At 41.3% G+C, this 18,450-nt stretch overlaps 1 protein-coding gene across 1 annotated transcript; it reads right to left on the bottom strand.

Annotated features, from left to right (window-relative positions):
* Positions 1-280: 280 nt before the first annotated feature.
* LOC145412122 (sesquipedalian-1-like) lies at positions 281-17,582 on the bottom strand. The gene is made up of 5 exons (XM_080282045.1): positions 17,496-17,582; positions 14,784-14,901; positions 12,329-12,517; positions 10,289-10,374; positions 281-731 (listed from the first exon to the last, which is right to left on the bottom strand). The coding sequence occupies exons 1-5, from the start codon at positions 17,580-17,582 to the stop codon at positions 300-302; spliced, it is 912 nt and encodes a 303-aa protein (XP_080138171.1). The 3' UTR covers positions 281-299.
* Positions 17,583-18,450: the final 868 nt, after the last annotated feature.

Raw genomic sequence — 18,450 nt, forward strand, 5'->3', positions numbered from 1 at the left:
CAAAACAACTTGGTTAGTGAAGAGATACTTTCACTACTTACCTTGAAGCATACATAAGGTACTAAACATCACACTTGAAGTCAAGGTATATAACTGTACAGTACAGTACTTAAAATAGGAGAGAAATCTAAATTTACTGGAATAATACAATGTACTAGAGTAATGGTGAATACCAAAGCTGAAGCAGATACAGAAAACATGAGTTAAAATTAGTTCACTAACTACATATATAATAATAATAATAAATAATAATAATAAAAATATTATATTTCTGGTTAATTTACATTAAGGTATACTGCTCAGATATCTACAAGATTTTCCACAACAACACCTTCCATCTGCTCAGTACTAGTATAACTATCTGTGTTTGGTGGAATGTTTTCAGTATCTTTCTTCTTCCAGACACTATCACCACTCTCAGATCTAATGTTGTCACCTACCGGTACCCTCTCATCTTTACCACTACTTTCCTTTCTTTTGCTCTGTTTACTGCGCTTATGCTTCTCCTTATCCTGCAGAATTGGTACTCCATACTCTGAATGCAGCTGAGCAAATGTGCGTTTTGTAAGAGAGATGAATGATGCATGAGAGGGTGGATGAGGTGCAGGACGGGATGGGGCCACAGAGGAGGGGAGGTATGTGCTCCTTCCAGACCCTCGGCCTCCTCCAGACACAGTGTTGGCTCTCGTCCGCTGCACTTGACTGGGATCAAGTGCCACTTCATTAGAACTCTATGGAGTAAAAAAGGTAATGGTTAACACACTCCAGAAAAAAAGCAATACTCTACTGAAACTTAAGTCAAGGAGTAGCTCTGAAAACAATGAATTCAGGATAATAATACAGTAACTTAAGGAATTTTTCTTACTCCTCCAAACTATTAGTTTTTTCTTTTTTTTTATTCAGCAGTCTGCATTTTCTGAATAACTGGGGCAAATCCTAGGCAAAATGAAATATCTTGCAATAGTCAGAATATGAATAAAAAAAGATACATCGTACAGAAAAACTTATTAAAGATAATTTTTAAAATTGAGTATTAGAAGCATCTTCTGAGCTAAATCAAATTATCTGGAAGAAGCTAGCACATAACAAAAATGATGTCTCCTGCTCAAATGGTCAGAAGCAATCCTAAGAACTACAGTAAAAGCAAAAGATATAAATACTGTACACTAATGTATTTGATGCAGTGCCCAGATACATCCTCACTGACAAAATTTAGACATGAAATATTCATAATAATAAAAAATACAGCTATCTAACTTCCTTTCAGGTTGATAAGCCCAAGTTCCAAACCTCTTCAGCCTTAGCATGTTTTTTTATATTATTCTGGTTCATGCCAAATAATTTTATTCTGCTTAAGTGAGATGTCCCTGGACTGTAGGAGTTAACACTTAACCATTCACTGGATACACTTTAAGATTAGCCAGTAAAAAATTCTGTTGCTTCGCAACAATTTAACTCAGCCAAGGGAAACCTCCAGCAAGCAATGTGTTCAGAGCTACAATATCTGCAAAGTTCCAACTCAATGGAGACACTTGAACCTTTGTTCAGTTGTCATGATCATCATCAGCATTCCAACCTTTCTTCTCACCTAAGGATGAGGTGAGAAGGGATCCAGAAAACAAAGAAACAGGGTTGGAAAAAATCACAGAAAAAAAAAAAAAAAAAAATGATTTTTAAAAATTTAAATTGGATTTTTTATATTTAAATCAGATTTTTAAAAATACATTCATCATCCAATCCTATGTTGCCCCATGAGGAGCGTACGAGCCCTGGGCTAAGCAAGTTGGTCCTGACATTTAAGATGAGAGTGACCAGCCTCACTCATCCCTGAGTGGCATTACGTGAGCAATAAACCCCAACCACCCCTTGGATGTAAACTTTCACTGGCTCAATCCAACTGGAGCGCCATAATTACCCACTGAACCACCAGGAGCCAAAATTTGGTTATATGTTACCACCCAGCGTAGTAAATGGTTTCCTGGTGTACAGGAAACCATTTGGCTTGTCACTCAGTGTAGAGTCACCCACAGGCAGAAGGACAAGGAAAGAATGAAGGAAGGAAAGACAGAAGAGGATGGAAGGAAAAAAGGATGAACAAGAGGAAAGGGCGGACACCCGAGACATCGAGTGAGTGAATGGTGAGCGCCCCCACCTACCAGTGATTTTTTAAAAATTTGTGATTGTTTTTTTCCAACCTTGTTTGTGTCTTTGGGAAGTCTGTAAAAAAAAAAAAGTACCATACTGGGTCTTTCTTCCTCCCACTTGCTGCAAAGCATCCATTAGGCATGATTTTATATCACTGTTCAAATAAACAGACTTACAAATTTGAAAAGAATAATGTGCAAGGGAAGTGGGAGTATGGCGGTGCACCACAGGCTAGCACTTCTTGGTTTGGGGGAGGTTACTCACACTGTCAGATACTGAAGAAAGTTGCCAATTTGTCGTTTATGTTTTGTCAAAGTATGATCATAATCATCAGATTGAATCATGTTATTGTGTTTTCAAAGAAAAGTTTAGTTCATATGTTAATGCTGAGTATAATCACATTTACTGTTATTATCAAAGAGTCTTCTTTCCTCAGTTTTTAAATATTTGTCTTGTAACAAAAGGCAATCACTGGTGCCTGACTTCATCAAGATCAGCAGAGGAAGAGTACAGGCCAAGCAGACTTGATGCATGTGGAGTAGACGGTAGCACCAGTCGAGCAGGGCAGTACTCCCAAGGTGGATGGAAAGCTGATGATAGGGAGAGCTGGAGCTCCCGTTTCATCAACCCTCGGGACTAGGTCCCGACCATCCCCCTTTGCTGAACTTTTTCAGTGTCTCAGTAACACAGAGAGTAGGCCAGCATGCTCTCCAGTACAAGTTTCTCTAACTATCAACACCAAACTACATGCACAGTACACACCACACTTCTTTTCAAAATTTAAAAAGAAAAAATGACATCGACTAACATAGCCTCGGAGTCCCCGGGGGGGGGGGGGGACCATAAATGCCCCCACCTTCTGCCCCTCTCCCGGTGACGACTCAAGATGCCTGGAACCACTGCCTGACTCTCTTCTTCTTCATTTCTGCAACATTCGTGGCCTTTCCTCTAACTTTCGCTCTGTTGAGCACCACCTCTCCTTCTCTAAACCTCACCTTCTTTTTCTAACTGAGACTCAGCTGTCTGAGGCAAATGACAGCAGACCCTTTTCTGTATCCTCCTACTTTCTCTATACTCATTTCAAAGCCAAAGGTGGCTGTTGTGTATATATACACAACAACTTATCTTGCTCTCGTGTTCCTGAACTTGATTCTTCCGAATTCTCTACACTCTGGCTTCGGCTTTCCTGTCATTCTCTGACTAAATATATCTGTTCTGTTTACTTATCTCCTAATTCTACTGACTATCAAAAATTCTTTGACTATCTTACTTCTACGATGGAACACATTCTATCCATTTCTCCTTTCTCTGAAATCTCCATTCTTGGAGATTTCAATGTTCACCACCACCTCTGGCTCTCCTCTCCTTTCACGGATCCACCTGGTGAACAAGCCTACACCTTTTCTATCCTTAATGACCTAGAGCAGCTTGTACAGCACCCTACCCGTATCCCTGATCGCCTTGGAGAGAGTTCCAACATACTTGACCTCTTACTTACAACTAATCCTTCTGCTTACACTGTTAATCTTTTCTCTCCGTTGGGCTCCTCCGATCACAACCTTATCACCTTAACCTGTCCTATCGCTCCAGTACGGCATGCGGACCCTCCAAAGAAACGTCGTCTGTGGCACTTTGGAGCTGCGGACTGGGAGGCCCTCAGGCAGTGCTTCTTTGATTTTCCGTGGAATGATTATTGCTTCCATGGCCGGGAGCCATCTGGGTGTGCCTTGCGCATTACAGAGGTTATTCTCTCGGGCATGGAAGCATACATTCCTTTCTCATATCCTTTGACTATTGCACGAAAGCCTTGGTTTAATCACGCTTGTTCTAATGCTGTCCGCAACAAGGAGAGGGGCCTATAAAAGGTACCGGAGCCAACCCACCCCTGAATCACATCTTTTATGTTTCTGCCCGGAATCGTGCTAAGTCTGTTCTTCGCTCTGCTAAAAATAATTTCATCCGTACTAAGTGCTCTCAACTCTCTAACTCGAATTCTTCCCGCTCCTTCTGGCACCTTGCCAAAAACCTTTCTAACAACTTTACCTCATCATCCTTCCCTCCTCTTTTCTACTCTGATGGCTCTGTAGCTATTTCTTCTATTGATAAAGCAGATCTCTTCGCTCAGATTTTCTCCTCCAATTCCACCTTAAACGATTCCGGTGCTGTTCCTCCATCACTTCCCCCCTCTGACTTCTTCATGGCTGACATTAAAATTTCTTCAGCTGATGTATTTCCTGCTGTCACAGGCCTCAATACTAATAAGGCATATGGGCCTGATGGAGTCCCTCCTGTTGTTCTCAAGAACTGTGCTTCTGTGCTTACACCCTGCCTAGGCAAACTCTTTAGCCTTTGTCTGTCAACTTGTACCTTTCCTTCTTGCTGGAAGTTTGCTCTAATTCAGCCAGTCCCAAAGAAGGGTGACCATTCCCAACCCTCTAACTATCGTCCAATTGCTTTAACATCCTGTATCTCAAAAGTTTTCAAGTCTGTTCTTAAAGGAAAAATTTTAAAGCATCTTTCCTATCATAACCTTCTTTCTGATCGTCAGTATGGGTTCCGTCAGGGACGCTCCACCGGCGATCTTCTCACCTACCTTTCAGACTCCTGGTCATCCTCCTTTCGGGATTTTGGCGAAAGCTTTAGCATTGCACTTGACATCTCTAAGGCTTTCGATTGAGTCTGGCATAAATCTTTAATTTCCAAACTGCCCTCTTACGGTTTCTATCCTTTTATCTGTGCCTTCATCTCTAGCTTCCTTTCTGGTTGTTCTATAGCCGCTGTTGTAGACAGCCATCGTTCTTCTCCTAGATCTATTAACAGTGGTGTTCCTCAGGGCTCTGTCCTATCACCAACTCTCTTCCTTTTATTCATCAATGACCTTCTAAGCTGTACATCTAACCCTATCCACTCATAAGCTGATGACTCCACCCTTCACCTTACCATTCGATTCCCGCAACGTCCATCTCAGCAGTTACTTTGACAAACAAGGGATGAGGCTATGGCACATCTAATGTCTGACTTGGCTCATATCTCTAACTGGGGTAAAAATAATCTTATTGTTTTTAATGCATCAAAGACTCAGTTTTTGCACCTATCAACCCGACAAAATCTTCCACAGGTATACCCACTAATGTTTGATAATATTCAGCTTAATCCTGCATCATCCTTGAATATGCTTGGGGTTTCATTTACTCGGGACTTGTCTTGGAAAGATCATATTACATCTCTTGTAAAATCTGCTTCCAAGAGATTGGGTGTGCTAAGCCGACTCCGTTCCTTCTTTACCCCTGCACAATTGTTGACTCTATACAGGGGTTTTATCCGCCTCTGTGTAGAGTACAACTCTCATGTGTGGGGAGGCTCCCCACATACAGCTCTTCTCAATAGGGTGGAGTCAAAGGCTTTTCGCCTCATTAACTCTCCTCCTCTTACTGACTCCCTTCAACCTTTGTCTCTTCGCTGCACTGTTGCATCTTTATCTCTTTTCTATCGCTACTTCAATGGTCACTATCTTTATCTCTTTTCTATCGCTACTTCAATGGTCACTATCTTTATCTCTTTTCTATCGCTACTTCAATGGTCACTACTCTGAACTGTCTGCATGCATTCCTCCACCCCTACGATGGATGCGTAGCACCCGTCTAGCAGCAAACTCTCATCCCTTTTCTGTCCAACTCTCTAATGCAAGAGTTAACCGTTACTCCCAGTCCTTCATTTATGCAACAGGCCAATTCTGGAACTGTCTCCCTCTGTCTGTATTTCCTACTTCCTATGATCTCCAGTTTTTCAAACGCAGTGTGTCCAGGCATCTGGAAATGATCGGATCTTGAATTTGGCTCTCTCTTATATTTTGTTTTTCACTTAGAAGGAGTGAAAGATGAGTTTTGGGCGAGAGTAGAAGCATGTATGGACAAGTTTGAGAGGAGCGAGAGAGTGCTGTTGATTGGAGACATGAATGGCAAAGTCGGGAATGTACGAGTGGATGGAGTGGTTGGTCAGTGGGGTGTGCCAGCAGAAGTAGATGGGAATGGTAGTGCTTTGGTGGACATCTGTGCTGGTAAGGGGTTGGCAATAGCCAACACCTACTTTCGTCATAAGATGATCCACCGGTATACATGGAGAGTAATGAGGAGGATGGATGGTGAACTTGTTGAACGAAAGGCAATGATAGACTACGTGTGTGTGGATGAGCGAATGAGAAGACAAGTGTTGGATGCAAGGGTGTGGAGAGGGTGGGGGAATGGAGTCTCGGACCATCACTTAGTGATGGCCAAGGTAGAGCTGCAAAGAAAGTGGTTGAGGAGGCGAAGGGGAAGACAGGAGGAAACAGCTCCTGTGAGAAGAGTGGAGAAATTGCAAGATAGTGAGAAGAGGACAGAGTATAAGAGCATAGTGGAAGAAAGATTGGGAAGGTATGAGCTAGAGCAGATGGAAGGGGTGGAAGACGTATGTAAGATATTCACGGAAGAGATAAGCGCAGCGTGTGAGGTGGTTTGTGGAGTGAGGAGGAGATGCAAGGGTGTGCAAGGGACAGCATGGTGGAATGATGAGGTGAAATGAGCTGTGGAACAAAAGAATAAGGCATATGGTGAATGGTTGGCGAGTAGAGGTAGGGGAGAAGATGAGAGAGAGAAGAGAGAGGTATATGTGAGCAGGAGAAGGGAGGTTAAGAGACTGGTGAAGGAGAGTAAGAAGAAAGTGGATGAAGAGTTTGGGAGGAATCTGAGTGTGAAATGGAGGGAGAGTAAGAAATTGTTTTGGAAGGAGGTAAAGAACTAAGGATGTGTGAAAGGGGAAATAGTAGGGGAGTGAAAGATAGGAATAATAGATTGTTGGTAGAGAAGAGAGAGAAATTGAGGAGATGGAAGGAGCACTTTGAGGATTTGTTGAATGTAGAGAGTGAGAGCAGTGTGAGTATAAGTGGTTGGGGAATGGCTGGGAGAAGAAGAGAGATGAGAGGAGGGAGGAAGAGATCAGTAGGTCGGAAGTAGTGGAAGCGATGAAGAAGATTAAGCTGGGAAAGGCCCCAGGAATTGATGGAGTATGTGGTGAAATGCTTAGGTATGGGGGTGAGATTGTTGTGGAGTGGATATGGAAGTTGTGTAGATTGGCTTGGGAAGAGGGAAGGGTTCCAGAGGACTGGAAATCAGGTATAATTGTTCCTCTGTACAAAGGAAAAGGGGAGAGAGAAGTATGTGGTAACCATAGGGGTATTTGCCTTCTTAGTGTGACTGGTAAAATATATGGTAGAATACTCATTGATAGGGTTAGGCATATGACAGAGGAGCTAGTTGGAGAAGAACAAGGGGGATTTAGGAAGGGAAAAGGGTGTGTAGATCAGATATTTGTTCTAAGATGTTTAGTGGAGAAGTATCTAGAGAAGGGAAGGAAAGTGTACGCTGCCTTCATGGACTTGGAGAAAGCTTATGACAGAATAGATAGGAAAGGTATGTGGAAGGTATTAAGAATATATGGAGTGGAGGGAAATTGTTGAGTGCTGTGAAGAGTGTGTACGAGGGAGCTAGGGCTACGGTGCGAGTGGATGGTGAGCTGAGTGAGTTCTTTGATCTCAATGTGGGACTGAAACAGGGGTATGTAATGTCTCCATGGCTGTTTAATATATATATGGATGGGGTCGTAAAGGAGGTACAAGGTAGGGCAGTGGATGTGGGGGTGGCCCTAACGAATGAGGGTGAGATTTGGAAGCTTCCGGTGTTGCTGTTTGCTGATGATACAGTATTGTTGAGTGAAGATGAATGGGAGTTGCAAGGTTTGGTGAATGAATTTGGGACAGTGTGTAGGAGGAGGAAGCTGAAAGTTAATGTAAACAAAAAGTAAAGTTATGGTGTTTGAGAGGAATGAAGTCACAGAGTGTGCAGTGAGGTTGGATGGTGAGGATATGGAGAATGTGAGTGCATTCAAGTACTTGGGTAGTGTGATGAGTAAGGATGGAACTTTGGGGGATGAAGTGCGTGAAAGGGTACAGCAGGGAAGGAAGGTTGTAGGCATGCTGAAAAGCAGTGATGAGAAATAGGGAAGTGAGTATGGAAGTTAAGAAGTCTCTGCATGATGGTATTGTGATCCCTACCCTGACGTATGGAAGCGAGGCGTGGACCTTGCAAGAGGGGAACAAGTCAAGAGTGAGAGCAGTGGAAATGAGTTACTTGAGAGGAGCATGTGGAGTGACATGGAGGGACAGGTTGACGAATGAAGAAGTGAAGGAACGTTGTGGGGTAGATGTGGATGTGGTTGAAAAGGTTAGGAGAAATACACTGAGGTGGTTTGGACATGTGGAGAGGATGGAGAGTGAAAGACTGACTAAGAGGGTGTATGTGGGTGAGGTGGAGGGAGGGAGAGGGAGGGGTAGACCGAGGATGAGGTGGAGGGATGGAGTTGAGAGGTATATGAGGGAGGGGGGGTGAGTTTGGGGGGAGGGGAGTCAAATGGTGGGTGACAGAGTGACTTGGAGGCGTTTTGTCTGCGGCCACCCTTTGCGGGATTAGGGCGTCGGGCTATAGATAGATAGATAGATAGACTTAGAAGGAATAGTTTTGCAGGCTCGTTGGCTTTGGTTCCTTCTTCCTCACATAAAAAAAAAAATAAATAAAAAAATAAAAATAAGTCTGTACAATACACATCCATCACATTCTCTGTCTTCTTCATTTTTACTGAATTTATATTTTAAAAATCCACTTTGATTTAAATCATGATTTTTTCATTCTGATTTTATTCAATTTAAATCACATGATTTAAATAATTTGATTTAAATCATAACAACCCTGCAAAGAATGATAAAGCATAAGGGAATACTAACAGCTGCAAGAGCAGTGAAACTGGCCAGACACTCACTCACTTATCATTCAAGCCCCTGGAATCCTGGATCCATGTCACTTACCTAACCATCTGAAAATAAGCTTGTGGAGTTTTTCTTTATTGATACTGTACCTCACATACACCTGTCAGATACAGCCAATCCATCAGCAGTCAATTAAAATAAGGGATGCCAAACCCCTGACAAGTACTCCTCTGCACAGAACACAAAAAACAACTACATTTCATAATTTCACTACCATTAGACAAGTCCGAACCGATGGCGGTGGCAGTGGACTCATCACCCTGGTACAAAAATCCATCAACTTTTCAGATACTAGTGCACACACAGAGTCACTTCTCCCTCCACATGACACCACAACAGAAATACAATCAATTCAAATACGCACTGGTAACAAATCACACATAACAATTGCCTATACAGTACATACATTCCCCCCCAATTGTCCCCCCCACAGTACCACACAATTACTCTCCACAAATTCACATCACTAACATACCCAACATCATCCTGGGTGGTGATTTCAATGCCAAGGCATTGGCCTGGCATGTCGACAACCTTGACACAGACAGAGGGCTGGTACTACAATCCATCCATCCATCATCCAATCCTACGTTGCCCCATGAGAAGCGTAGGAGCCCGGGGCTAGGAAAGTTGGTCCTGGCATTTAAGATGAGTGTGACCAGCCTTACTCATCCCTGAGTGGCATTATGTGAGCAATAAACCCCAACCACCCCTTGGATATAAACCTTCACCGGCTCAATCCGATTGGAGCACCTTTATTGCCCACTAAACCACTAGGAGCCAAAATTTGGTTATATAGTTACCACCCGGCGCAGTAAATGGTTTCCTGGTGTACAGGAAACCATTTGGCTTGTCACTCAGTGTCGAGTCACCCATAGACAGAAGGAAGAGGAAAGAATGAAGGAAAGACATAAGAGGGAGTGTAAAGTTACCTGCAGGCAGAAGAAAGAGGAAAGAATGAAGGAAAGCAAGACAGAAGAGGATGGATGGAAAGAAGGAAAGAGAAGACACCCGAGAGCAGCACTACATCGAGTGAGTGGATGGTGAGCCCCCCCACCTACCACAAAGTGCCCCCACCTACCACAATTTACACGGGAATAATTATACCTGACTTCCAATCCTCCGGGACTCTACCTTCCTCCCAGGCCAACCTGCACATCTTCCACATCCATTCTACTACTATCTCTCCCCCATGCTTCAGCATTTCACCACACACTCTATCTATTCCTGGGGCTTTCCCCATTTTAAGTTAGTCAGGATCCTTTATAAATCCAACTGCACTACTACCTGAGCCCTATTGAACGGGTTTTGCCGCTGGCGGTGGGGTGGCTTGGGTGCCTGGCTGCTTCCACCATCTCGCCCAGCCTCTGCCTCTGAAAGAACAAAGAACTATCAGTACCCTCTGTCTTGTCCTTCAGCAACCAGTGAATTCTTGTCCTTCCCTCTCTGATCTCAACTTTTCATGTCCTCATTTTTATTTTTACATCCATCATGTACTCCTCCTAAGTTTTCATTTCACTACCATTTATGACAACTTGTAAGCCTAAAAACTGAATAATGTACAGTAACAAACAATTTAACTGGAGTGAAGAGCAGAGTGAATTCAAGGATATAAAGAAGATGTGCTACAAAAACCTTCATACAAAGAGAGTGCTAAGTACTGATGCTACAAGAGGACTCTGAAGATCTGTTTGTGTCCACACTAACATATGGCATTCAGGTACAGTATAAGTCTGAAAATTCAAAAATGTGAGCAGTGGAAAAGGGATAATAACATCTGACAGCCACTTTTCATGTCACAGTCTCCTGTCCAATATCAAATGAGACCCCTAACCCTGAGGTCCCTTCTAAGATGCTCACCCCATACATTCCTTGGTCTGCCTAGTGATTTGTACAATGTTTCATCCACTTACTCTCACACATTCTCTCCACAGATCCAAATGTACTCTCACACATTCTCTCCACAGATCCAAATGTATTCTCACATATTCTCCATAAAAACCACCACCACATTAAACCTGTACATATCACCTCACTAATAATCCCAATACCCAAGCATTCTCATAAATTTCCACAAGTTCTTCTTTCCCTCACTGTGGTATTACACACTAATCTTGCCATTATCATTTCAATACAGTACTGGATTTTCATTTTAGCATCTACTTCCATTCCTGATCATGTTTCACCATCACAAAGGGACAGATCAATACAACTCTCACACCATGAATATACTTTTAATTACATAATTAATTGTCAATATGGCCAACAACTCTAAAAACTTCTCTTGACCATTTTTGGTTCCTGCACCTGACCTAACACCTTCCTGCTCCACACATTTCTGATAATAACCTCCCAACAGCAAAAGTCATTAGTACACTCAAGAGCCATATCCCTTAACCTATAAACTGTGACTGATGGCTTGATCTGCATTGGGGCAGAGTGCAACTGATGGCTCAGGTTGCCTGTTCTTCCACCAACTCCCCATGCCTACGTCAAATCCTCATCTCCTCCACCCCCTTCCCTCTCACTCCCATCCACTATCTTGTGGCAAGAAATGTATCATTATTATGAAATTTTTACAAAATGGCAAGAAATCTACTGATTTAAAGATTTGTACAAAGTTTTCGAATTATTCTAGTGATTTTCTATATTTTAAGATTTTGTAATTACCTGGATTCTTGCAGTTCTCGAGAGCATGTTTAGTGGTATGGGCAACCTTACACTGCTGAAAGGGCCAGTTACATATGGATTTCATACGGGGGATTCATATAAGCAGGAATATTCTGTTGCACTGTGAACCTTAGTGCTAAACTATGTGATTCAAATACAGTAGGCAAATTTTTGGATATGGGTCCTTCAGATATAGGGATATTCCCGTATGGCAGCAGAGATGTCTACACATGGCAAACTGAATACAGAGTATGCTGTTGGGAGAAGGACCATACCATGCAATGGGGAAGAATACAGCAAGGCACTATAACTGTGAGGGAAAAGGAAGAAAAACAGATGTGACTCAAAGAGAGACATATATGCTAGGACAGTCATCAGGAGGTGTCTGTCATGGCCATCCTATTGGTGATCCCAGGAGAGAGCAAGGCATCGCCTACTGATTCTGAAGATGATAACATCACAGCCACATTGCCTTATTATAAATACAGTAAACATACAACTTGTACAATGAAAAACACTAAATATGATTGAAAGATCCATACTGCAACATTGTAACATGGTTGAACTAAAGCTAGAATAATACAATGTTGGAACTATTGGTGGCTACAATAATGAGGTCTTACAGCACTCAAGGAACAAAAACCCAAATACACTTACCATTAAGCTCATCCAATTGTTTTTGTAGCTCAGCCACCATGAGCTTGAGATAATCATAGGATGCCCGAGCCAGTAACTTCATCCACACCTCAAGTGACTCTTGACAGTCAGCGGCCAGCACATATGTCCTGCCACCTCCACCATGGAATACCAGTTTGAAGGAAAACTGGTCCTCACATTCTGCTAGTTCTGAAGAACAGTCCTGATTATTATACATCATCATTGCTCCACCTCTCTTTCCTATCCACGGGTAGCGTGAGGTAGTGACCACAGTGTCCATGATGCTACACAGAAAGAGAGAGAGAGAGAGAGAGAGAGAGAATGCCCAATGAAGCGGGCAATACGGCCATTCATTTACAAGCACTAAGAATCCTGGCTCTACCTCACATGCATAACCATCCACACATATGTATATCCTGTCTCTAGGCATAACCATCCGCTCACATGTGCTTTATACTACTTACCAAACAGATTCAGGTAGACTATTATCAAGTTAAAAAAAAAAAAAAAGTCTTGTGCACATTCATAAAAAACTCATCCAACCAGCTTAATCCTTTTTTAGTTTTGTAATCTCATCAACCTCCACCCCTTGCTTTCTCACATTAATTTACCATATCTATCTACCTTCTTGGCTTACCATGCCTCATCACACCTTCAAACTCACTCACGTAGACTCTTTTCACCACTCTGTTTATACCCATTCTCTCCATATGACCGTAACTTCTAAGAGCGCTCTCTTCTACTCTGTTGTCCACAGACTTCCTAACGGCACATCTTTCACAAATCACATTATTCTTTTGCCATTCACTCACTGCACTCCACACGTACTTCTCAATAACCCTGTACCCACTGCTCAACTCTTCATTTTCATGCCACACCAAAGACTTACATCCATTTATTTTTTTTTTTTTATGTGTCCGACTCTAGGCATATGCTTCACAGCCTGCTATCAGGGCCCAGCAGTCCTCCTACATCCCATACAACTCTACATGTCACCACTTTGGCACTAACACCCACTATCCAGACTGAATACATGCTAGGGCTCTCTCATACAGGACTTGTGCACTGGTATTGGCAGGGGTATTTTTTCGACATGTCGGCGGGTCTTCTAGTAGATCAGTAATGCCTGATTTAATGAAATTCAAATCCTTAAACTGTTCCCTGCCCCAGCCAGGATTTGAACATGGGTCCGTTAGGACTGCAGGCCACCTCTCTACTGATTGAGCCACCGCACTAAAACTCCTTCATGAAATCCTCTTGCAGATGAGACCTCTGTTTTATAGCAAGGCCTTCAAAGCACCAGCCACCTTCCTTCCTTCCCTGTGCCACTTTGTTTTCCACTTTTCTGCGAATGTACCTCTCTTTTCTACCACTGTACCCATATACTTAAACTCACCATTTCAAGTCCCTCACCAGCATAACACACTGAGAACCACTTTCTCTTAGCAACCACACAACTCCGTATTACTGAACAGTACTTGACTATCACTTGGCTCATTTTACTGTCCTGTACTCAGTATTTCTCTATGGTTGCAATGGCTTTTCAGATTAATCAGAACCCAATTATACATTCAAAATCAATTTTTTACTCAAATATTTTTCATGTGCTCTTATCTTCATAAACAAGTCTCCCTCGCTTATAATACACACAACTAGCTCATCATTATTATTAATGGTACCTGGTATTATTTGAGCTCTATTTCTTCAGTCAAGTGGTGGGAGGATTCAGAGCTCATAATTAATAAAAATATGATGATTAAATGGCTGACTAACTTGTGTCTAAACTCAGTACTGGACTGTATTTCAACAAAGCCCTGTGGATTTCTCTAACTGAGAATTCAAACTTCAAAGCAACTGGGGGTTGGAGGTTAATGGACTGTAATAAAAAATACTATTGGTGTTGACGTTGCAACCCCAAGATTATCCGGATATGACTCCAGTGAACTGAAGGAAACCTACCACTTCAAGCAAGATCAACCAACTCAGCACACTGTACTGCCTCAAGTGGACCATTGAAGCATGAGACTATGCTACTCAATCCAGACATTTAGGGTGAGTGAGCAGGTGCTCACCCCTTAATAGCATTATGTGAGCAATAAATCCTAGCCACCCAATGGAAGCAGAAACTAATGGGTCACATCTGGTTTGAGAGACTTACCTCACTTGATCACCAGGTACCTAAAAATTGAATGAGAGCAACAGGGCTAATGCACTACATCAGTACACAGCACAACAGCCCATCACTGATCTCCTTGCAAGCATCAAAGAGCTGTCCCATACAGGGGAAAGGACCCATGTGTGACAAGGGTAGAATGATTTCCTGAACCAAAATGCCTGCCAATATAGGGCACACTTATGGACACCTGAGAAACAGAATTACCCCACAGATACAACTACTATACCAGTAATGAAAATCAAAGTATAATAACAGCTCACAATGAAAATGTTCCCTTACCAATAGTGCATCCTTCAAGGATGATGACACCAAGAGGCTCCTTGTCACCCTTCTTCTCAAAGTAGAACAACAAATTCCCTTTCAGCACAAACCATCGTCTTTGGAAGCTCTTATTAACCTGGAATTAGAACATACTCGGCAGGAAAGTTTAATAAAACTCATCTTAATCCTGATGGTTTTAGGGGTAATTAAGGCACTCCAATCACATTGAGCCTGTGTAGGTTTATATCCAAGGGATGGTTGGGGTTTATTGCTCATATGAGTTTCTCAGGGATGAGTAAGGCTGGTCACTCTCATCTTAAATGTCAAGACCAACTTGCCAAGCTCCTCGTGAGGTGACATAGGATTGGATGATGGATGGATGGATGGATGGATGGATCTTAATCATAATCCTATTTCTCTTTCCAACACGGAGTGGGCAAGATCGAGAAAGAAGGAAAGGAAAGCATAAAAGGAAAGCAGCCTGACATGAAAACTGGATGATATTTCTGATATATATATACTGTATATATATATATATATATATATATATATACTATATATACTATATATATATACTGTATATATATATATATATATATATATATATATATATATATATATATATATATGTATATATATATATATATATATATATATATATATATATATATATACTGTATATATATATATATATATATATACTGTATATATATATATATATATATATATATATATATATATATATATATATATATATATATATATATATATATATATATACCGGTATACATACTGTATATATATATATATATATATATATATATAAAGCTGTATTTTTCTCCTCTGGTACAGTTCCATTCATAAAAGCTTTTTGTCTAATTTCCTACAAATTTTGCCTTACTCTCTTAAATACATTTTGTCATCCCTACACGCAGCTTATCAGCACTTGCTACCTTCCCATTCTTCAACCTCTTTACTTCTACCACTACAAGTACAGTATCATATTCTCAGGCACCACGATTCTTCATCATCATCATCATCATCAACAACAAATTCTGCATTGTCCATGAGGAGCAAAGAAGCCCAGGGCTAGGCAAGTTGGTCCTGATATTTAAGATGACAGCGACAAGTCTCACTCAACCAAGTGGCATTACGTTTGCAATAAACCCCAAACCACCCCTTAGATATAAACCTGCACAGGCTCAATCCAACAAAAGTGCCTTAATTACCCACTAAACCACCAGGTGCCATAATCTGGTTATATGGTTACCACCCAGCATAGTAAATGGTTTCCGGGCACGCAGGAAACCATCTGACTTGTCATTCACTGTAGAGTCACCCATGGACAGAAGGAAGAGGAAACAATGAAGGAAAGAAACAGAAGAGGAAGGAAGGAAAGAAGGAAGGAAGAGCGGAAAGGGTAGTCACTCAAGAGCAGCACTACATCCAGTGAGTGGATGCTGAGTGCCCCCACTTACCACTAACCATGATTTTTTTTTTTTTATATTATCAAAACTAATGTTTCTTACCACTCAGTCTTCTTTATTCCTATTCAATAGTACACCTTAGAATGTTTCACCATTCACAGAAGTAGGATAACTGGGTAAAAGTTACCCAGCACTGACTATAATGAGCAACTGATTCAGTAACCTAACTGTCCAATTATGAACAAAGCTGACACTATTTTGGTTTATTACAGAAGTCAGAAATAACCAGCAATGGAAACTTCTTCTAGTTTTATACTAAAATATTGTCCTCTCACACTCACTGTACTGTACAGTCTCTAGAAATTCTTTTCACAGTAAGCAATCCTCTCTCTCAGTTGCTGGTCTCCTCATGCCTTAAATCATTCCAGCTCATAAACCATTTATAACTTTATTCCTGCTACCTTCAGATTTTATTAAGTTCAGGAGAGCCTTTTCAAACTAGGGGATTAGATATGGCTTTCATCAACCCCTTCATTACCTGGGTTCTCTCTTAAGCTAAAAAAAACCATTTGGTGGTAAAAAGAAAATATAAATGATCCATGGTATAGTGCAGGGGTTAATGCTGAAATTCATATCTGGAGCTATAGATTATTTGGGTGCCAAGCAGTTGTTCATAAGTAAAATACAGGTAAAAATATTGAAAGACCCATAGAAAACAAACGGTAAAGTGAAAGAACCAACTGAACAGTCCCACAATACCCTTTTTCATGACCACAATTTTATTTATAATCAATCTCCCCTTCCCCATTCATTCATCATCTAATCCTGTGTTGCCCCATAAGGAGCACAGGAACCCAGGGCTGGGCAAGATGGTCCTGGCATTTAAGAGGAAAGTGATCAGCCTCACTCATCTCCGAGTGGCATTATATGAGTAATAAACCCCATCCACCCCTTGGATATAAACCTGCCCAAGCTCAATCCGACTGAAGTGCCTTGATTACCCACTGAACTACCAGGTGTCATATTTTGGTTATATAGTTACCACCCAGCATAGTAAATGCTTCCTGGTGTACAGGAAACCATTTGGCTTGTCACTCAGTGCAGTCACCCATAGACAGAAGGAAGAGTAAAGTACGAAGGAAAGAAAGACAGAAGAGGAAGGAAGGAAAGAAGGAAGGAAGAGAGGAAAGGGAGGTCATCCAAGAACAGCACTACATTAAGTGAGTGAATGGTAAGTGCCCCCACCTACCACTAATTATTTATTTAATTTTTTGCCAATAACTAACAGGCAAGAATGTATTACCTCACCCTTCTTCAGCAGGTAGCCCTCCTTGTCAATATGTAAGGGTGAGACACTATATGCACTCAGGTTTTTTTCATTGATCTTCATCTTGGCTGCCAGGAGTCTTCACACTATCTGTGATGTATTTCAAGCATCTCTTCTCATGACTGCCTGTAAAAGAAAGTACTGTAATGTATACACACACACACACACACAGTACATAATAAATATATATATAGTGTAACTTTAGAATTATGGATACCATCCAAAACATGGCTTACCTCCCTACAGGAAGTCGTTTGTCATTCAGTGCTCTATAAAAAACTGCAATACAAATTTAACAGTAGGTAATGACTTAACCACCTCAATCTGATGACATCTTTAATATTGTATTTATATATATATTTATTTTTGCCATTTAGCTACTTCATAGCTTTCCATACTTTAATCAAAGGTTACAAAGGTAGTAACAATAAATTTTAAAAAGATGTCAAAAGACTGAGGGGATTAAAAATGAGTCAATAAGAAAGGCATGCCATATTCACCTACAAAACCATACAATCTGTGCAAATGGAAATCAATATGTACAATATATGCAGTTGTGAGAGGCACACAGGAAAAGATTTGAGACAAGGTCATTGAGTGTGGCCTCAGGGATACAGGACTGAATAGGGAGGCTGCCAGAGCTTGAGCAGCGTGGAGCTACCATTAGGTGACCAAAAACAATGCATGCACGCATGTTGGTGTCTTTATAAACAATACGATACAAATACTGTACAGTACACTTCTACAGTGCTAACAGGGTGAAAACCAAGAAACTATGAAAACTATAACCACAAGGTACTGAAGCTATCCATTAGAACTTCCACCTCATCTTACCCTTGGCCTGTTCTCTCATGCTTAACCTGTTCCGTGCAGTGTCTGTATATAAACTGACAAACCAATAGTGTCCCAATTGCTGAGTCTGTATATATAC

Source organism: Coenobita brevimanus, chromosome 92 (genome assembly GCF_032717465.1).
Source record: "Coenobita brevimanus isolate Jiangsu-jjx chromosome 92, ASM3271746v2, whole genome shotgun sequence".
Lineage (NCBI taxonomy): Eukaryota > Metazoa > Arthropoda > Malacostraca > Decapoda > Coenobitidae > Coenobita > Coenobita brevimanus.

Bases quoted from the DNA above. Each gene is read 5' to 3' on its own strand.
- LOC145412122 (XM_080282045.1), bottom strand. From the start codon at position 17,582: ATGAAGATCAATGAAAAAAACCTGAGTGCATATAGTGTCTCACCCTTA. The intron at 12,518-14,783 runs GTAAGGGAACAT...ACTGTTCTTCAG, and splicing joins CCTTGAAGGATGCACTATTG to AACTAGCAGAATGTGAGGAC. The intron at 732-10,288 runs GTAGTAGTGCAG...TTTACTCCATAG, and splicing joins ACCCGTTCAATAGGGCTCAG to AGTTCTAATGAAGTGGCACT.